The sequence below is a fragment of the Siniperca chuatsi genome, linkage group LG7 (genome assembly GCF_020085105.1).
Source record: "Siniperca chuatsi isolate FFG_IHB_CAS linkage group LG7, ASM2008510v1, whole genome shotgun sequence".
In the NCBI taxonomy this organism is placed as follows: Eukaryota; Metazoa; Chordata; class Actinopteri; order Centrarchiformes; family Sinipercidae; genus Siniperca; species Siniperca chuatsi.
In genome coordinates, this window is record NC_058048.1 from 9,740,236 (window position 1) to 9,757,484 (window position 17,249).

At 39.5% G+C, this 17,249-nt stretch overlaps 1 protein-coding gene across 4 annotated transcripts in view; it reads left to right on the forward strand.

The window, feature by feature from the left end:
- The window catches only part of st3gal4 (ST3 beta-galactoside alpha-2,3-sialyltransferase 4), a 33,037-nt gene that overhangs the window by 6,940 nt on the left and 8,848 nt on the right, over positions 1-17,249 (forward strand). For 3 of the 4 annotated variants that reach the window (XM_044203866.1, XM_044203867.1, XM_044203865.1), the window contains exons 2-11: positions 4,012-4,079; positions 5,534-5,604; positions 7,517-7,598; positions 7,910-7,999; positions 9,357-9,454; positions 9,669-9,732; positions 10,218-10,313; positions 11,504-11,693; positions 12,125-12,262; positions 17,093-17,245. In XM_044203866.1, the coding sequence (XP_044059801.1) occupies positions 5,547-5,604; positions 7,517-7,598; positions 7,910-7,999; positions 9,357-9,454; positions 9,669-9,732; positions 10,218-10,313; positions 11,504-11,693; positions 12,125-12,262; positions 17,093-17,245 (969 nt within the window). In that variant the 5' untranslated portion in view covers positions 4,012-4,079; positions 5,534-5,546. The remainder of the gene's footprint in view (positions 1-4,011; positions 4,080-5,533; positions 5,605-7,516; positions 7,599-7,909; positions 8,000-9,356; positions 9,455-9,668; positions 9,733-10,217; positions 10,314-11,503; positions 11,694-12,124; positions 12,263-17,092; positions 17,246-17,249) is intronic. The other variant, XM_044203868.1, reaches the window with a different exon arrangement.

A 17,249-nucleotide genomic window follows, 5' to 3' on the forward strand; every position in this document is an offset into this window, starting at 1 on the left:
AGTTGCTTTTGGCTGCCAATTCAGTGTAAACCTTTTTTTTTTTTTTTTTTTTTTTTTTTTAATAAATTATTGATCTGCACCAGCTCTACCTGCTAGTCTGTGTCCTGGACCTATTCCATTGCATTCCCTATTTCCCAGACCTTTTTAAATCAGGGGTCACATGGGAATCAGAAAATTCTATCAGGATATAAATACAGCATTGAAAACTGGCTTAGAAAACATAGGGCACGATTTTCAGGCTCTTGTGCAGTGCCCAGTGGTATTACATGAAAAGTGGCACTGCACAAGAGCCTGAATCGTTTTGCATGGATGGGACAACACAATTTAACCAAAAAAACATCACATTAGCACAGGGATGCTGGAAGTCAGTCACAGTGAGGGTGCGGAGAGGTCTATATAATGTCATACTAAATGGTGTGCTATGTTCATGATTTTTTTTTTTCTATTCATTTGAATGGCCAGGATAACTTCTAATAACAGCAATTTACAACATTTTGAGTGTTAATTTACACTTCAGCAAACATGAGTACCAAGTTAAGCCTACTGTATGTCAAAGTACCTACAGCAACTACACAGTCAACGACATGGAACTAATGCATGAGAACTGCAAAGGGATGACAAGGGAGACACAGTGCCTGGTGGGGTGAGAGATGACCCACTACCAGTTTATAATAATGCAGCGCACTGAGAATACAGACGTTTCAGAAAGGAGACGAGCGTATAAGGCAGATCTGTCTGTCACTAATAGACTCCAGTCTGCAGTGTAGTTCATATACTTCACAGCTAAACCACAGAATTGTAGAGTCGTTAGGCTTATCAACAGTTTTTATATCACATCAACACTTATGTCCATATTCGCATGCTCCCTCTCTTGCTTGTCCACATGATGGCTTAATCTCGTGTGCTCTCTCTGTGTGTCACACTTTTTATCAAGTGATGCTTTTTATAAGGATTTTATACTCTGCACCCCTACTTCCCTCATCCATGGCAGCATAGGCATTGATTTAACTTTGCAGTGTGTGTTCTCTGCACTCCATGTACTGAGCTTGAAATCTGTGTCTGTTCATGTGGGTTAACTGCACTGTGACTGTCTGGAGTTCATATTATTGCAGCGGAGAACGGCAACACCCCAGACCACATATTTCAAAATGTATAATTGAGTGTGTACATACCATGAACCGAGACGTGGTGTTAATTTGCTGAAAAAGTCTCGAGTCATGTCTCTCCTCCTGTTGTGAAAAATGTGGTGGTGGTGTATGATTCTTCATCGCAAATCAAACAGCTGTTGAGATTTACAATACTCTAGCCCAATGGCGTTAGGGGGGCACCAAAGGGATCCAATCATATTTCGGGGATGGGGGGATATTTTAACCAAACAACACTTAATAGTGGTTCTTAACATGAAGAAGAGGAACCTTTAATCATTAGTTGAATGGAAAAGACAATGAGGAGGGAATGAAGGTATTATTTGAAGGTGATATCCTATTAAATATAGAATTGATTTTAATATTTTGTTAACTTCTCACATCTTGGACCTTTTTATTGCCCTACACCCAGATTAGGCCTCCCAAACACTGCACACCATCCCATAGTCAACACTAAGAAACAACAGAGCAATCTCTTCCATAGAACTAATTACGACCAGATTGATTTCCAAAGTAGTGAATAGGATGAGTAAGTCACCAGAGTGTTCATGCCGGGAAGTGTGCGCACACAGGCACAGACACACAGAATACTACCTAGTTAAATTACTTCTTTCATCTCATTTCAATGTTTCCACCATATTTCCAAATATCTCAAGATCTACAATTCCTTTAAATCAAAACATCAAAAAGAGTGCCCTGTTGGCATCATTATGAAGACTTGACCACCAGCATGAGACATATGCTGCTGGCTAAGAAAGCTTGACTATGCAAGATGTGATTTGATTAGTCGACATGTAGTCTTGCAAACAAGAAGTGGAGTTCATGTTGTGAAACATTAACTGTTTCCCTATGTTCCAAGGCAATCATCTTTAGCTATCTTGAGCAATAGAGGACAGCCCTGCTACTATAACTCCAAATATTAGAATACTGTGTAATTTTAAATAAAAAAATAGATGAAATAAAATTTGGTTGACCTTTTGTGTCTCCATAGCAATATATTGTAGTTAATTTTATTTCAAATAAATTTGTTTGAAATTTAAAACTCCAAGGGACTCCTGAAACACAGTACCTCTTGAAATAAATACGAATGGAAGAAAAAAAACACTTTCCTAAATTTCATAATGGCAAGTGGATAGAATAGCAGGAAGGAGGACTTAAAATATTGAGTAAAAAAGAGAAAAAATTAAAGCAGAATTGGAAATGGAATTTTTTAGAGATGATTCATGATAAAATATTTCACAATGGATAACTAATAATTAGATGTCTGAAATCTGGGAATGTTGAAGTTGACAAAGAGGCATATTGGAGAAAAGCCACATCCCAGGATCAAAATTCACCACGACTGCCACAAAAAAGCCCTGCAGGGAATCACCACATCTCATCTACTGTACATTCTACACACTTATGGCTCCTTGAAGATGCAGATGCTTTTAGGAAGCAAAAAGGGTTGATTATAGCCTGCAATTTCTTTGAAAGCTTTCCTTCACAAAAGCGGTCAAAATGTTACAAATGGGCACCAGATTTAGCTCTTTTGACTGGATTAAATTCTGGCATTATGTGTTTTTTAGAGTTGATTTTCTATTGTGAGCTGAACGCGCCTGTGATTTTCTTTAGCGAGTGTGTCTGTGGTTGAGAGAAACTAGCTGGTAGGTGAAAGTGGTTCACATAATGTAATTTTGAGTCATTTATGTCAATATCACAATAAATGTATTAGCAACTCAAACTTAATACATGATACAAACTCCATACATCAATTTGATCTAATATTGATTCACATGAATGTAATGATTGTTTGTTTACATTATTACTCAAAGCTACTATAACACAATACCTTTTAAAAACAGAGCTCTCATACCACCCAAGTATGTTGACATAAATATTTATCTGTAATAATTAGCTTAATTAGAGACAGCATTAGAATATGTTTCTATTAATGCTAAGTAGCTATAGTATTAGCCTTGTCAGCCCTCACCTTCCTTGGGAATTTGGGAGGAAGGAGCTTTAACCAGTAAATCACTGACAACATTTTCCCATGGAGTGCTTTTGCTGGAATTACTTTCACTGTGCTGCCTGACATCTCATCTTTAATCACTACAGTGTGTGACTAAGCTCTTTAAGTGGTCTGTCTGCATTTCTCTTGTGATCCATGGTTAGACTTGCAGCAATGCTTCAAGAACATCTGTGGCGAAGGGCATTTCTGTTGCTCTGTTGGTCCCTCACATCTTAAGGACTTTTGCCAGTGTCAGTCAGCCGGCCAGCCTGCCTCACGACATCGCGCAGCGCTTGACCCCCTCTGCTCACCCAGCCAGCCTTCCCTCCGCCCCCCACACACTGTATCACACACAGCGAGCTATTGTGCAGCTCTGATCTTATGTTGCCTGTGGTGTCTGTGAGGAGGTCCTCTGCCTCCTGTGCTTCACACTCCTGGGAGCTACAGTATGTCCAGCTGTAACTCCCTCATGGTGAGGAGGGTGGGGGTGATGAGGCTGGAGGTGATAGGTAGTATTTTATACCAGATGTTGATGCGAATAGAGAGCTATAGGGCTATATGTAGGGCTGCAACAAACTGTTTTTGTTAGCCAATAATCCGTCAGTTACTTTTGAGATATATATATATATATATATATATATATAAAAAAAATAAATAAAATGTGTGTATGCATGTTATAAATTTTACACAAAAATAGTTTCTGCCATGCATGAATGGGAGTTTCTTGTTTTGAAGTTACTTCCTGTTCAAAGCTGCAATTTGATTGTAGTTCTCTAATCAAGTGCAAAGACAAGTAGAAAAAAGAATCCCAAGTAAATTGTGCAGATATTCTCCAGCTGCTTTAATATGTCAGATTATGTTTTGCATATATTACAGGGAGAAGCCCAGGCTCCTTACATCTGCACCACTGAGGATTTAATCATTGGAAATGAAAAAGGGAAAAGGTAAGATGCTCTGTAGTAATGTTCTAGTTTTTTGTTTATATGGTTGGTGGGTGCACAGTTTCCCGAGAAGCTCATTTACATGTTTTGGAAACTTGGGCATCAGTTTGCAATATTTAGGCATGTGTTAATCATGAAGTGCATTAGGAGAACCTGTACTAATTGCAATTACTCATTCCTAACAACTGCATGTCATGAAGCCAAACAATGAGCTGCATTAGCAGCTACATTAATTGTTAATGAATTAAATTGTTTTTTCTGTAAAATGTCAGACAATAGTGCAAATTTAAATTTTCCAAAGCCCAAAGTGACACATTTGGATTGTTTTTGTCTGACCAACAGTCCAATACCCCAACGATATTCAGTTTACAATGATATTAGACCATAAAAAGCAGCGTATTCTCACATCAGAGAAGCTAGCAAGCAAATGTTTTAGTATTTTTGCTCAATAAATGACTTAAAAAATTAATTATCAACATTGTTGTAATTAATTCTTATCAACTAATGAGCACAACTTGGGCACTACAATTCAACTCTACAAAGAATACAGGCACAGAACAGTTGAATCCTGTGCTACCAAAGCACAACAGAGAAGAGCCTCATAACCGGCTCAGGATGGAAACACACCTGCTCCATCGTAACTCTCAGAAACTACACGTCATATCATATATTTTATGTTGTGAAATGACCATTTAGTGTCACAGGGAGGGGCTTGAGTGTCCACATATTCTGCCGCAAAATCTGCAGAACATCCCTGTAGTGGTGTTAATCAATCGTGTAGTTTCCGTTCCTTTACTGTCTCCAAGTTTGGGTGTACATGATTTACTATGCGGCAGTATTACATTACTGTTGTTGCAATGTAGCAAGCACATGTGCACACATGCACATGTCAAAATAGATATTCAGCTGTGCAGTCCTGCAGTTTGGTATTGATTTTTCAGTGATTTGCTGGTTCTGAAGCGGTGTCAGGCATGTTCAATACAACTACTTGGTTAAATGGATTGCTCTGGCCTCAGGAAGATTGTGGATAAGATGTGCATTCAATAGTCAGATGTAGCGTTAAATACCTTTTTAATCTGATATAAACTGTAATCTGAAATCTGCATAGCACAGTTGAACCAAGAACACAGTGCTGAAGCTGATGTGATGCTGTGGTATTGTAAATGTCCCTCAGTTCAGATCCTCTTTGGCCTTCATCTGCTGCCTTTCTCTTGCTCAGCTTCTATCTCGGTCTTTCTCTTCTTCTTTCTTCTTTTTTTTTCTCTCCTTATCTTTTCTGTTCTTTGTTTTTTTTTTTCTTCCTTGAATCCATTTGTTTCTCTGCCACTCCCATTTACTGCAACCTCATGTGAGCCTAAACTTTGTCAGTACAGCTTATTTGTGTGTATGTAGGGGATGCCCTGTATGACTAAATTAACTGTGGTATATTTCATTCTACAATCTGTATCTGTCAACAGGATAACCTCATGCATGTGTAGACATGAGAGGACCAAGGAACACGTGAAGATGTCCCAGAAAGCAACTAAAAGTAAGCTCTTTTGCTGCGGGTGGTTGAGTTCATCTGCGCATGAAATATATAGATAGATAGATAGATCAGATGTTGTTAGCGCTTTGTTCTGATTTGTTGTAGGCATACAGCAGATTACTTGAATGAGAGTTTTCTCTCTCGATATTCAGTAAAGCAGTAATTTGATCTGTGTTATTTTACATGGACCAAAATGCACTTTGTCACAGATTAATGATCAGATCTATAACATTATAACCAGTTTCTTTTCATTGGGTTTCCTGTACTCAGTACCACCAGTTAGTTTTGTTTTTTGCCTTTAAAATCTGCAGAATGTTAAGACTATTGACCTTGAGGTCACAGTTTGAAATAATCTACAGCCATCACTGTAGAATGAAACTTCACGTCAATATGTGGTAAATGGTAAGTTCAGTGTCTTGCCCGGGAACCGCTGACCTTCTAATTGGTGGAGACCCTGCTCTACCACTAAACCACAGGCACCGCTTGGTATTACTGTATTAATATACTGTATTCAGCAGTGACAACCATCCCTACTACAGTTAGCAACAGCAGTCTTGTTGCTGTGCTTGTAGCCACACAACATTTAGTCACTTCTGAAAAATTGCACTCCCTCTAGATGTTGCCTACTGTAAATTATCATGGGAAAACACAAAGCTGTGTTGATGGTTTTTAAGCCTTTTTCCTTTGATGTAAAGAAGGGCCCTTGCCTTTGTACCATAGACAAAGACCCTTTGCAGTGATTCATTTTCAACAAGAGAGTGGCAGTTGTATTGAAGAGTGCTGTATTTTGTTGTGCCATGGAGTGTTTGAAATATGGTCTCTTGGTACTTGGTAGCTTGTTTCCTTAAAGGAATAAAACATTTTTCAGTCTTGTCAGCAGCATGAGGTTGCTAGGCAACTGTCACTGCCTGGGCAAGAAATAGCCCCACACATAACTTCCTGTAACACTGCAACTTGTTGTTTTTACAGTTGAGTTTCTGTTTGCTGGCTGTAGCTTCATATTTAGTGTACACATGTGAGAGTGGTATCAATCTTCTCATCGAACTCTTGGAATGAAAGCGAATATGCGTACTTCCCAAAATGTTTTAAGTATCCATTATTATTTTGGAAGTGTATGTATGGTCTAAAATTGTGACGCCTCTCCCAGTCCCGCTGTAGACGGACAGGTTGAAGAGAAGCTTTAACTATTTCATCACACATAGATATGTATTCATGGATGTACCTGTACTTCTTATAGTGACCTCTCAAAATTCAAAAGCATACCACTGATGTTCAGCTTTAGACATGATACACTTGTCTATACATGGTGCTATTGTCCTAGGACAGAAACTCATAGTGTGCAGTAAGCATAAATGGAAAATAATAGAGAAGATGAGATGGTTTTTCCAAAACTCACTTACTCAGTCACTCACTTTTGGTCAAAATCAAATCAGGTTCACAGAACTCACAATTACAATGCATATAAAATTTCCCTCAAGTGTCATATATATTTTTTTATTTGACTAGTATTTAAAGAAGAACACTTTTAGGTGCTATTGAATAGGTTATACGTTTAAATTCAAATACGCACGAGTTTCACTTTCTGCTATCAAACTGAGACCACAATGGGGGTGTACTGTATCATGTAGACCTGTGCAGTTGTCTCTAAATAACAAGTAGTACTTACTGGAAATCCATTATTATTCATTTCAGTACCCAGCCTGGTACTGATGCTACCATACTACTCATTTGTCGTTGATTAAAAGCGGTGGATTATTTTCACAGGATCAGTCACTGCAGTGTCCTTTACATCAATGGCTATAACATCAAAGGAAACTTGAAATCTCACTTTATGGTGTCAAGACTTTAAAGCCAGTATGTGTTGTATATGAAACTTTATAGTCCTGTTTTTTAAGTCTTGTATGTTTGCCTCCAGCATGGTGCCTTAGGCTTGTCCCAGTTCTCATCTTCTTCATCACCTTCGTCACATACTACTGTTCCTATACCATACTTCAAAGGTAATTACACACACGCTAACACAACTCTTTCTTTCTTTCTTTGGTATTGAGGTCACGCAATTACAGAAATTCCCATTTCTGCTTAAAAAAAAAATAAGCTAATGAGGTCTGTGCCGTGCTGAGTCACTAAAAATTAGGAAGACAACCCACATTTTGATCATCGGGCAGTCTGAGCTGCTGGTCAATTTAGGCCTTCACATATGCCCATTCTTGCACTTTTTGAGTGTTCTGGACCCAGTTGCTGGCACACTGTGTTTTTCTGCATTCAGCAGTAGTTTTCATGCCAGTTGTGGTGATTGTCTGTCTTTCAGCTATGGCGGCACCAGCAAGTCTGTGAGCAGTAGCAAGTCGCCGTGTGGTGGTTGGCTAACCCAGAAGAAGTGGGAGAGCCTTAACTTTAAGTGAGTAATGGCATGTCTGTGTTTTTTTTTTTTTTTTTTTTTTTTTTTTTCTAACTGGAGGGAGTGGATGGCTTATTAAAGGTATGCCAACATTTTCATTTGAACGTAAGGTGCCAGGCTCCTTGGAATTGTCAGGACTGAAGTCATGAAGGAAAAGCATATCCATAGTGAGAAAGAACAGGGCTTATTATAAAAAAAAAAAATGTTTTTCCATCTGAATCATGATTACAGTAAGTTTCAGCAACTCAAGTGGAATGGTTGAGAGGGAGCGTTAATGTAAAACCCAATGGTGGCTAAGAATGAGCTCTTGATAAAGTTTTTTTTTTTTTTTGAGCCAGACAATAGCTTGTTTGTCCTCCTCTGGTTCTGCCTTGTTAAGTAATCATTGTTCCACAGCCCTGAGCCCCCTCTCATTTATTTTCTTTTGCTCTATTATCAGTTTATTCAGCTGTATATTTACTGTTGGTCTTTTTGTGGGTTCTGTTCTGTTACAAAATAGTGATATAGTCTCTGTGGCTTGTCCCAACCTCCTCCAAGGTCATTGTTTATTTCTACAGCCCAGTAGACCTTCCACTGCCCTCCTTTTGACCTTTTAAACAGGACAAGATTCATGTTTGCTGTGTTTACCCCAGTAAAAGAACATGATTTGCATTCTCACATTATGTTGCTGGTTGGTTGTTCTTGGATTTTCACATCAGTCATTACACCCACAGGGAGGCCTTCCAGGCAATCAAAGTGACATTTCTCTAATTAGACCCCTCCCTGGAGATTTATCCTGTTCTCCTGTAAAGAGCTAGCTGGCACATGAGGGTAATAAATGTCTGAGAGACTCACTGTCAAAGACAGTAGGTCATAAACAGCTGGAGTCTGAAGCCAGTGAACACAGAAAGCAACAGTTTCACATATTACAACTTGCCACATTTGTCTCACTCCACAGGCTCTGTGAATGTTATTGTTTTTTTTTTTCCCTCTCAGTCGAGAAATGCCAACAGAGGATTTTAATGAAGGAAATTGCTATTGAATGACATCATGGATGGTTTGCTTTACAATGAGTCCGGTTTACCTGCTTAATAGATACCAGAACATTTGGAAAGTTAAGGCATCCATCAAGCACACCAAGCTTTTCCATGCACCAATATGAACACTGTACTGTCTGGCAGCACAGTTGGTATTGTCCATTGTGTGGTTTGATAGTTGTTATAGCCAAAAAATTCTAAGTAGTTTTCTTGATCCTCGCTGTCTTACAGCTCCCCCTCTCTCAGCCACAAACCCTCCTGTAATATAATTCATCTATACCGTGAAACCCTGTGCACTGCAGTATTATGTTGTAATTCCTGCTCTGACATTTTTCATGCAGCATTAGCAGACGGACGCAGCTCTTTCTGAAAGTGGAGGATTTCTTCTGGCAGGAGCATCTGTCAAACCTGGCATTGCCTTATGGCATTAAGGGCAGTGGTATGTTGATTTTACATTATCCTCTGCTCTTTCTGCTCAATCTACTCAGCACGTCTCACATCCTGGTATTACTGGTTGTTTTATGAAGGTGTGTTTTTTATACTTTTTTTATATGTTCACAAATATTATTTATGCCATCTTTTATGTGAATTGCACTTCTGCATTCGAACAACTAACCTTTTTCAATTGCTCATTTTCTTGCTCTCTTTCCCAGAGCTGCTGCTACTGAAAGTTCTTGCTGTAATTGCAAATTATCAGTTGCCAGCTAACATTGAAAAGTAAGTGCGAGAACATTTTAGTCAACCTGGAACATGATACTTAAGCTCAACCATTTATTCCTGTAACACAGGTTTTCAATTACCCCAGTAGTAATTGTAAAATACTATAAATTCATATTTGTCAATAAATATCTAATAACTGACACTACAACAGGACTATTTTTCTGTGTGTTCCAGCTGTGGTACACATCGTGTAATGTGTTTTTAGTCCTACGTGACTTCATCACTGTGATTACTTATGGGAACTTATGGGTTGTTGTTAATGCCTCATACTTAGCCACATAATTCCTCATAATAGTCAAGAATGCACCCTTGGGTGCAACTGCTCTAGTGATGAATAAGTTGTCAGCTATATCTCTAGAGAGGATGGCATTTTGTTTCTGACTGGACAGAAGTCACTCATCTCAGGCATGTGGGAGGAGTGGATGAACATAAATGTGCCACATTTGAACTGTGTGTATATGTGTGTGTGTCTTTCTCCACAGCCTTGAATGCAGAACCTGTGTAGTCATAGGCAATGGTTTTGCCATTAAAAACAGCTCCTTGGGAAGCATCATCAACAAATATGATGTGGTCATTCGGTAAGCACAAAGGAGAACACCTTATGAAAGTATTATTAGTACTATCACATTCATTTATTATTATTACTGTTGACATGCTGTACATAGAGAAGAGAAATGAATTGTGGTAAACATGAAAAAATATACAGGTTTTGCAAACTCGCCTAGCTGCTTTTTGATTCCACTCCAGGCTATGCATTTTTAGGAGGTGACTGTACTATATTTTCATATCTCACAAATTGTGACTCATCAATAATAATTACCCAATTTCTAAACCCAATGACCTTAAAAAGGGAATGTGGTGATTTTCCCCGCCACTGAAAGCAGGATATAAATTCATTTGGCAGTAGACTAATGATGGACAGTATCCGACTGTGTGACCGTCTGACCCTGACATAGAGCCATCCTCTCAGCAATTAGCAAACTTTTGGGTCAAGTGAAGTTCTTTAAAGGAGAAAAGAAAGCGTTTAGTTTACTCAGGGACAAAGGCACTCTGCAAATCTGACTTTACAGCCTTGGAATGAACACATGCATTCTGAGTTTTTATAAGCCTCTTTCAAACAGCCAGAATCTGGCCTGGCCACAATGCATTTTTCTCCCCCCTATCAGCCCCCCATTAAATCCCTCACTCCCTCACATCTCTCCCTCTCCTCTCAGAAGCTAATCGTTCCCTGGCCAAGGAGAATAAGGTTATTGACATTCAGAATTCAATGCATGCCTGAGACTTGGACGTCATCAGGCTTTTTCTGTCATAGAAACACCGTTAGACTCTGTTAAAGCCTGTCGAGACTTAAGTTTCCAAAGTGCAGACAAATCATTTAACCAAACAAGCTCTCAGTCTGTGCTACTGTGTGTTAAATTATTTGGTCAAGGAATGAGTTATGATGTGGTTTTTAGAAGATGTTGTGTCAAGAATGTGTTAAAAGTAATATACAGCACATATTGAATTTTAAGCCCTGAACACTCTAGTGTGAATTGTCCTATTTGCAGGCAACCTTTTCAAAATGAGTTTTTTTTTTTTTACTAGGACATCAGTTCAAAAACATCCTGGTTGATGATTTAATATTACACTACCACTTAGGCTCTCTATTGCTGTGATAAAAACAAACAACTCCTATATTTCTGCATGAATGATTGCAAAAATGTAAATCCTTAATAAAACAAAACTTAAAATTCTTGTCCCTAAATGTAGTATCGTTTCATTGCCTCAGGTTGAATGATGCCCCAGTGAGAGGCTATGAGGAAGACGTGGGGAACAAGACCACCATGAGGTTCTTCTACCCCGAGTCGGCCTCTTACAACCCTGAACTGCACAACGAACCTGGCACGCTAATGGTCCTGGTGCCTTTCAAGCAGCAAGATCTACGGTGGCTCAAAGAAATCCTCTATAATGAGAAGAGGGTACAGGATATGTGTGAGAATGCACTCACACAAACACACACACACACAAATGCTCTCCATCTCACTCTCTTTCTCTGCCTCATATAAACACACTCCTTTTTAGCTTCTTTTCCAGCCCTTGCCAGCCATCCATATCAGGAACAAATACTTAAAAGGTTTGACTTCAGTGATGGCAGCGCCCTTCAGAGTTAAATGTAGTTTCCATCGCAGACATCCTTCACTCCATTGCTCCCGGCACCTCCGGCCTCCTACTGCTAATAGTTGCAGGGTCATTACTTGCTAATTTGCACAACTGCATCTGTTTGCGTAAATGAACTCAGTGTGCCAGCCAGAAATAGCAATCTTTTACTCTCTTTCTGTCCGTTTTTGTTTCTTTTAATTTCACAACATACTGTGTCTTATCTTTCTCTGTGTTTATGTGTGCATTCCAGGTCAGGAAAGGCTTTTGGAAGCCCCCTCCCCAAATCTGGTTGGGTGACGTCAATAAAATCAGAGTGCTAGACCCACACTTTCTGCACCAGACTGCAGAGAGACTGCTGCGGATCCCTCTGCACCCCAGGAGTAAACAGGTGAGAGATCACTTCCGCTTCACTGTTTTGAGAATTGTGACACTGCAGGTGTAGAGATTAAAATTTTAGAACCAGAAGGATTTGGATCCACACCAAATTGTTGCCCTGTTTTTATTCAAACCAGTCAAAGCTCTAGCTTATTAATATTGACCATTTCTGACATCCTCAACTGAATTTTCCCACTAGAACCTTCTCTCTTGTTTGTTCCCTTTCTCCCATACCTCCCTTTTTTTACCCTGCACTACTTCCCACATGAATGTTAACAAGGTCTGGATGGAGCATCCACTGATTAGCCACAGTTCCTTGAGTGATATGTCTTGAGTGCTGTGATAAACAGTTTACTGGAAGAGGCAATGTAGCTCTTGAAATGTAGCTGGGTCAATAGCCATTTTGTGGATCCAATTACTGCAAAACATGATGAAGATTAGCTTCTGTTTGGCATTCTGGCATCCCATTACATGATAAGCTCCTCATATCTTCTAGGCTGCACAGTGAATCCCTGGGAAATAATTGGCTTTTGAAGGAAAGCCAAAATATTGTATAAATTTCAACCAGATGCTTTGCCTGATATCAGAGAGAATTGCCAACTCGTTACACTCCATTTCCATCTTCAGTCTGACATTGTCTCCACTCTAACCAACTTCCGTGGGGGAGGGGGATTCGATTTTCCCTAAACAATCACTAGAAAATATCTGCCTGAATCTAATGTTGTTTTAAGTAGACACTGATGTGCAGCCATGCCAACATACTGGTTTTTCGGAGGTTTTAAGAGTGGAGCGAAGCAAAAACAAACTACCATGTTGTGCTGCTTTTGATTTAGAACAGACTTGATTGCCACGCCTATCCTGTTTATAGTGGTCACAATTGTTATTACTCCTCCTTGGTTCCAGCGCACAGCTTGACAACACTTAACAGTTTGACAGTGGTGTTAGTCCCGCCTGTGGCGCTGATTGGCTAATCGTTAGTCCCCCCCACCACGCTCATTGGATAATCGCTTTTTCATCTGAGAAACCACTGTTTCATGTCATGATGCCAGACCAGAATCTGTAAAGGAAAGACAAGGTAACTTCATCAAAACACAACAAACAAAAGTGGAAACACAACCATGAACTAACTCATGAAACTATGACTGAAGACCAGTGATTGTGCAATGAGAAAACATGACGCGTGACCTTTTTTTGCAGTATACCATCGATCTGTTGTTTCACAAATTGGACCTAAACTCCCTTTTTGGCGGAGGCGATTGGATTTTGAAACACCCTGAGATTTGACTTGGACTATTACTCACGTAGAATGAAGCTTTTATTGGCCCGTTGCGTCCCATCTGCCATGTGGAGCTTGTGTGTTTGCTGGGGATCGTCTCTGACATGGGCCCGAGCCAAGTTTTGTTTTGGTTCTGCTTGTTCCCCTCTCCTGAGCCCTTTTTGTCAAAGATTGAGGGGGTACCCTTTTGGACTGCAGTACAAACACAACTAGCTGGTGCATGAGAAGAGTGAGCACTGGGAAGGCAGCGATCCTACAGATGATCAGTGGGCTCGCCTGACAGGAGCTCTGCACTCCATCTGCACAGACTGAATGGAAAGGGCCAGTGGGAGAGGATGGTGGGCAGGAGGAGGAGAAAGATAGAAGGATGTAGTCCTACAGACAGTTACATTTTTCTTGCTTTTAAAAATATTAAAACCTCCAGCACACATGTACAGACATAACTCTCATGTTCACACTCGTCTCCCCAAAACACAGCCTTGTGTTGAGCTCTTGAAAGTCCGGCTTGCCCGTGGTTACAGTATGTAGCCCCCCTCGCCCCCCTCTCACCAAGGCTCCATGGGCCTGCGTCCAAACTATGCGGCGGTCCGCTGCAGAGCTCGGGTGTTCGCCTGTCTGCTGGCGACCGCATGAGGCTTATACACACAGAATGTCAGCTGTGTCCCTTTGCGGGGTGCTCATCAGTTTCTGAATTAAAGAAAAAAGACTGTCATGCTCAGTGCAATAGCAAATTAATCTGGTGTAATGTTTAAGAGAGGAAAGAGGCTGTTTCAGTTTCTTTTCAAGGCTAATGTGGTCAGATCACAATCTATCACTGCAGTAGAGCTCACATTTGTATAGACAGACCTCTGTGTTAGTAAATTTAGTAATGAGTGCAGTTAAGCCTAGCAACACGCACAGTCTTTCACTTGTTTCCTATCAGGGAAACCAGAAGTATCTTCTGACAGCTGTTGCTGAAGAGTTGTACATTTGAGAAAACTTTTTTGGGAAATATGCTCATTTGCTTTCCTTTCGAGAATTAGATAAGAAGATTGATACCACTCTCATATCAGTTAACTAAATATGAAGCTGCAGCTGGTTAGCTTAGCTTAGCATAAAGACTGGAAACAGGGGAAGAGCTAGCATGGCTCTGTCTAAAGGTAACAAAAAAGTATGAAAAAGTAAGACAAGGTATAAATTTGCTTTGGAGAACCTGCTGCTCTGTTATTTGGGTACAGATAGTATCAATGGCCACTTTCTTTGAAGCTGGGGATTTCCATGGGTAGTGTCTAAAAACCAATAAGATGATATTAATATGTAAATAATTTCTATACATCATTTTATCTAAATCTGTAGTCAGTAGTTTTAGTAAAAATCAATAGTTTAGGCAATCAGTAAACCTTGGCTATAGGTAATGTGGGAGGTAGGCCATCATAAACACTGGTACTTGCAATAGACATTTCCTTGCAGCCAAAGCTCTCAAAGGAAACTTGATGATAACATGGAAAGCTGTAGAGGAGAGAAATATGAAAAGGTTGGGAAAGTGTGCAGAATTTTGGAGAGGGATGGAAAGAGTTTCTTCTGTCTCGCAGTCATGTGGAAGTGATTCTTCTTCTTGCCTCTGTGAACATGGATAATCATTGACAGATTCATGAGAAATGGCAAACAACACAGGGGAATCTCTGTGCACAGTGAGACCGCCAGGGACAATACAACAAGCGTGTCTCAACTCATTAAATCTCACATTAGTTTTAAGATGTCAGCGGGGTAAGATAATGTCCCTTTTATTTTTTTCTGTTTTCAGCAAAGGCATATCACAAGTGACACGCAGGAAAATTTGTTTTAGCACTATTTTTAGCACAAAGATTTCTTTTGTGTAAGGCTACACAGGACATTACCATTTTCTTTTCAATAGAAAACAAGCATTTTGACAGACAGACATTGAACATTGGTAACAGGCTGAGAGGGAAGACATTCAACGAAAGTCCCCAGCTGGAATCAAACCGAGGTAGTTACCAGGATGACCTGTGATTTGTATACAATCTCTTTTAGACCTTGAGTTAATTGACTTTGGCATGTTTATTATTTTAACAACATTGAATTGATCCCTTCACCTTGACAGTCATCACTGGTGCATTTAGTTGTATTTTTTTTACTTTTACTTTTAATATGTAACAAATGCAGCATCAGCGTGGGCTTTAGTCCTGGAGCAAGCAACAATGAATCAGTCAGCTGAATGTATGGATGGACCAGTTCTATATTGCTTACATGCAGCCAACAAAGGGATTTAATTGGGGTGATTTGAGCACTCAATGTATTTGGTTTTGGTAAGTATCCAATCGAAAAATTTGTAGGATGGCCTGTAAAAAGTGCATTGTGCGTTGTGACCATGGCAATGATACCATAGTTGGCCTCTGTGCCAAGAGCCCTCTTAAATTTTCAAAAATAGAATGCTGAAGATAAACCCTCAATTATTTCTCAATTATTTTGCATAAAAACATGAAGTGGGAAATTAGCCTGAAGTTGTCATCAAGAGTGCTTTTCTTCAGAAAAGGCCGTACTAAGGGTTTAACATAAGCTGCTGGAAAACGGGCAGTTTGCAGGGTGAGACTTACTTAAGTGCACAAACTCTTCTGTCAAGCAATCAAGACCTTTAGAGAAGATAAGTTGAACAAATCAGCAGTGACTACATTAAAGCAGTAAAGTGTATATTTTACCTAATGTTGTTTACCTTGTCTCTGAAACTGCAATGTGAAAGTGTCTACAGATGGGTGAGGGTTTAGTAAGTGGTTGAAAATAAAATATGAGGATTATCTTTGTTTGAGATAAAATTTGAATAATTTGAATAGGTCCACCTGGCAAGTCTGATCCCACTATTGCACATTTCAGAATATTCCTTTTAAAATGTTGAGGTTGTTTTGTTTTGCTAGAAGCTTACATGACATTACATATTTTACGTTACATAACAATTTGTTTCAAAGTGACTTGCAGTAAGTGCATTCAACCTCTGTAGGAACAAGAGCTTTGCAAGTAAAGGTCGAGGGCAGCGGTTTCTGTTGCCCTCTATTTCCATCTAGTGGTTAAATGAGAGACTGTAGTTAAGTCGTTGTATTCCTGCCACACTCAACTCTAGCTTCCACTATACAACAGATGCACAATTAGCATTTTGCATTTTTACATAAATTCTCGTTTCATAACCTCTTTTATTTGTCTAGCAAAGGTCATGTTGAGTGCATGTAGATTTTAGCACCCCTTTTATTTGCACCGTACTCGTCACAGACACTGCTTAATCTCTCTGTAGTTTTCAATATGTTAAAGCCCCTATGAGTAGAATTTTTGTGATTCAGATGGCATGTTTTTTTTGTTTTAGTTTTTTTTTTGTAGAAAAACAACAAAATCCCAGTGAAATTTTGCAGTTATTGTGTTACTTCAGCCTATTTTTTTGGGGTATCTGTGTGTCTTTTTTTGGTGCTACTATGTGTTGCATATGTCTGAAATTTTCAAATCCTACACATAGGGGCTTTAAAAAGTTTGTCAGGGGACATAGAATCATTGCAGTGAGCTGTCATTAAGTTTTGTTTGTCACAGAAGCCAGTGCATCCTACCACGGGTATCCTCGCTGTGTTTGTTGCTCTCAACTACTGTGATGTGGTCCACATTGCTGGTTTTGGATACCCCAACTCAAAGAGCCAGAGGCACCCTATCCATTACTATGGATATGACACCATGAAATCTATGAAGGTGG